The sequence below is a fragment of the Lolium rigidum genome, chromosome 4, assembly GCF_022539505.1.
Source record: "Lolium rigidum isolate FL_2022 chromosome 4, APGP_CSIRO_Lrig_0.1, whole genome shotgun sequence".
Taxonomy (NCBI): domain Eukaryota; kingdom Viridiplantae; phylum Streptophyta; class Magnoliopsida; order Poales; family Poaceae; genus Lolium; species Lolium rigidum.
In genome coordinates, this window is record NC_061511.1 from 282,325,261 (window position 1) to 282,328,482 (window position 3,222).

General features: G+C 53.3%; 1 protein-coding gene across 1 annotated transcript; it reads right to left on the reverse strand.

Moving 5' to 3' along the window:
• Window positions 1-442: 442 nt before the first annotated feature.
• On the reverse strand, window positions 443-2,036 carry LOC124648873 (berberine bridge enzyme-like Cyn d 4). The gene has a single exon (XM_047188562.1). It carries the CDS (start codon window positions 2,018-2,020, stop codon window positions 443-445), a length of 1,578 nt encoding a protein of 525 aa, XP_047044518.1. The 5' UTR covers window positions 2,021-2,036.
• Window positions 2,037-3,222: the final 1,186 nt, after the last annotated feature.

Genomic DNA, 3,222 nt, shown 5'->3' on the forward strand with positions numbered 1-3,222 from the left:
CGTGGCTATCCCGAGCCAATAAGCTCCTAGTGGTAAGCTTAGAAACCACACAATCAGTAGTGCTAGTTAATGGATAATAAAACAGTCTACGTGCATGCGACGTCTGGCCGCATGCATATACTCACACCAGGATGAATGTCGCAATCCGGCCAAACCCAACTTGATATTGGAATACAACGCTACTACATGCCATGCCTGGGCTTATCATTAACACCTCAAATTCTCAATAAGCATACACAGATACACTACATGCTCACCAACACCGCGACTAGCCTTATCATCAACATCTCAATGAGCATACTCCCGAACTCAGCATGTCGCAATCAAACCAACACTACGACTCATTTATTCAGGAAATTAGTAAACTCTATCAAAACCAGTAGTCATCATCAGGCAGGAAGGATGGAGCTAATTACTCGGATGCAAACACTCAGCTCGATCATCAGTTACTTCCATGGAGCAGCGGCGGGACGCTCTGCTCGTTTCTGAAGTAGTCTGTCGGATCCACGGCCGCCTTCACGGACGCAAGCCTATGGTAGTTGCCCATGAAGTACCGCTCGCCCCAGGCCTTGCCGCTCTCGAACGTGCTTATGTTGCCGTCCACCACCGCCGGGTTCTGGCCGATGTCGAGGTCCCGGAAGTTGACGTACGCCTGCCTCGGCTTCTTGCTCACGTGGTGCCGCATGAAGTCGTAGAACTTGGCAAGCCACGTCGTGGCCGGCGCACCGCCGTCGCCCTGCCAGAACACGATGTACTGGATGATGTACAGAACGCCGCACCGGTGCGGGTACGGCGTCGCCGCGACCGGGACGGTGTCCATGAACCCGCCGTGGGGCTCCAGCATGATGAGCCCGGAGCCGTTCATCGCGAACCAGGAGAAGATGCTCTTCCACGCGTCCCTGGAGATGGCGGTCCGGACGTAGTCGGACTTGCCCTTGGTGAAGATGCTCATGCTGGGGGCCCTGCTCAGGAGCGCGTCCTCAACCGTGCCGGTGCTGCTCATGTCCGTGAATGACAGGGCCGCAGACTCGAGCCAGGTCATCGTCCGGCAGTCAGTGCTCGTCATGTTAAGCTCTGGGAACTGCTCGGCCATCGTCGACACGAGGGAGCTGCACGTGCCGAGGTACAGGGCCATGAACAGTGCTTCCTGCCCCTGCACTTTCACCTTTAAGTTGAGGTCGGAGGGGAGCGATGGCCCGACGTCTTGCCATTTGGTGAGGATGTCTATGGCGCCCTGCTCAAGCGTCTTCCCGATGCTGAAGACCGTCACCGTCGGCGGGACCTGCACGAGCTGCACCTTCCACGAGAGCACGACGCCGAAGCTCCCGCCGCCGCCTCCTCGGATGGCCCAGAAGAGATCCTCCCCCATGCCGGCCCTGTCCAGGAGTTCCCCGTTGGCGTTGACCAGCTTGGCGTCGACGACCTTGTCGATGGAGAGGCCATGCTTGCGCATGATCATGCCGACGCCTCCGCCGCTGAAGTGGCCGCCCACGCCGATGGTCGGGCACTCCCCCGCCGGGAACGCGACCTGCGAGTTGTTCTTCCCGATGGTGTAGTACAGCTCCCCGATGGTCGCGCCGGAGCCGACCCAAGCCGTGGACTCGGACTGGTTGACGCTCACGGCCCGGAGCTTGGCGAGGTCGACCACACCGAACACCTCGTAGGGACATGCCGACCGGTAGGACAGGCCCTCGTAGTCGTGACCGCCGCTGCGCACGCGGGGACGCACGTTCAGCTTGCGGCCGCACAGCACAGCGGCCTGGACGTGGGAGGCGTCGCTCGGCGTGACGATGCAGACCGGCTTCACGGTGGCGTTGGTGAAGAACTTGGGGTTCTTGATGGAGGAGACCAGCACGTCGGTGAAGTTGCTGGAGCTCTGCGCGTAGACGAGCTCGCTAGGTATCTTCTCCCGTAGGCATTGCAGGAACTCATCAGAGGAAGCTAGGGAAGGGACCGAGATCAGGTAGCATGAGACGCAGCTCACAAGGAAGGCGATTGCTGAGCCTTTGAGCATAGCCATCGATGATCTTTTTTGCTTGTCTCGCAGCAAGAGTGTTGTGCTTAATTAAACTACCTAGATGTCCTTATATACTACTCTCTGATCATTCATACATGGATCGTTCTAGGTCTATCTCTATTCAGCTGCAAGCCTGCAAGTGCATTATAGTTCGTACGTGTCCCCAGCACAAAGAGAGAACCTCATTGGTCCGTGTAGTTTGGTCCGTAAAAATGAGAGACAGCACATGAGCACAAACAGGTACTGTGAAAAAAAAAAAACCCCGGATCCAGCTGCGTGCACGGTAAACAGGTGGAAGAAGTCAGGGAGACGAGGCAAAGTGGCAAACCCGTGGTGCAGAACAGAGGGAGAGATCAGGGGAAAGAGGGAAACGCACTCGCACATCGCTCCTCGAATACGCATCCGTCGCTATGATCCACCGGAGACCAGATCACCACCCTGGCATCCCAAACCCGCCTGCCGGCCTGCCCCCTTCCACTGGCCTTATGAGTGGTCTTCGTGATCGTGCCCACCAGCACGGCCCACTAACACCGCCACTTTGTATTGTGTGTTCTGTCTTCCAGCCGTTTGTATGTCTTGCGTGCTTAGGTGTGGCTTGCCTTTATTCAGACTTTCACTTGATTTTTCTCTAACAAACCAAATAGTCTGGGTCTCTTGACTGTTTTCTTTTCGATCAATGGATTTAGCGGATATCGTGCTAACGTTCTAACAAATTATTAGAGTTTCAGACATCTCATGGTGGCTCTCGCAAATGTGAGGGCATAATCTCTGGTACTATTATATTTATACAAATTACTAATGTATTGTTGGATTAACTAGGATGGTAGCCCTCGCAAATGTGAGGTCATCATCGATGATTCAATGAAAAATAAACCATTGCATGTCTATTTAGTAATGGGAGCGACACTTGGCTACCGTGCATTCAATGATCATAGGTGGCTTATGCGGCTCTTCAAAACCTCTGTGGTTAGTCTTGTTTTGTATGTGTTATTTCCTTTGATTAGTATTTTATGTTCATTTATGTATACACGTAGATCAATTTATTTTCGTATGCCTACAATGAATCTTTCTATGACGTCCTAGTGTAGTTCCTCGAAGAATATGTAACACACACATCCAAACTGAAGGAAAAATGTATAACAAAATTGGGGTTTCTTTGCACACATTTCTTGTACCTGTAAGTTTTTCTTTTGAAATAGGTACCG

Excerpts from the sequence above, each read along its gene's own strand:
- LOC124648873 (XM_047188562.1), bottom strand. The coding sequence starts at position 2,020 with ATGGCTATGCTCAAAGGCTCAGCAATCGCCTTCCTTGTGAGCTGCGTC.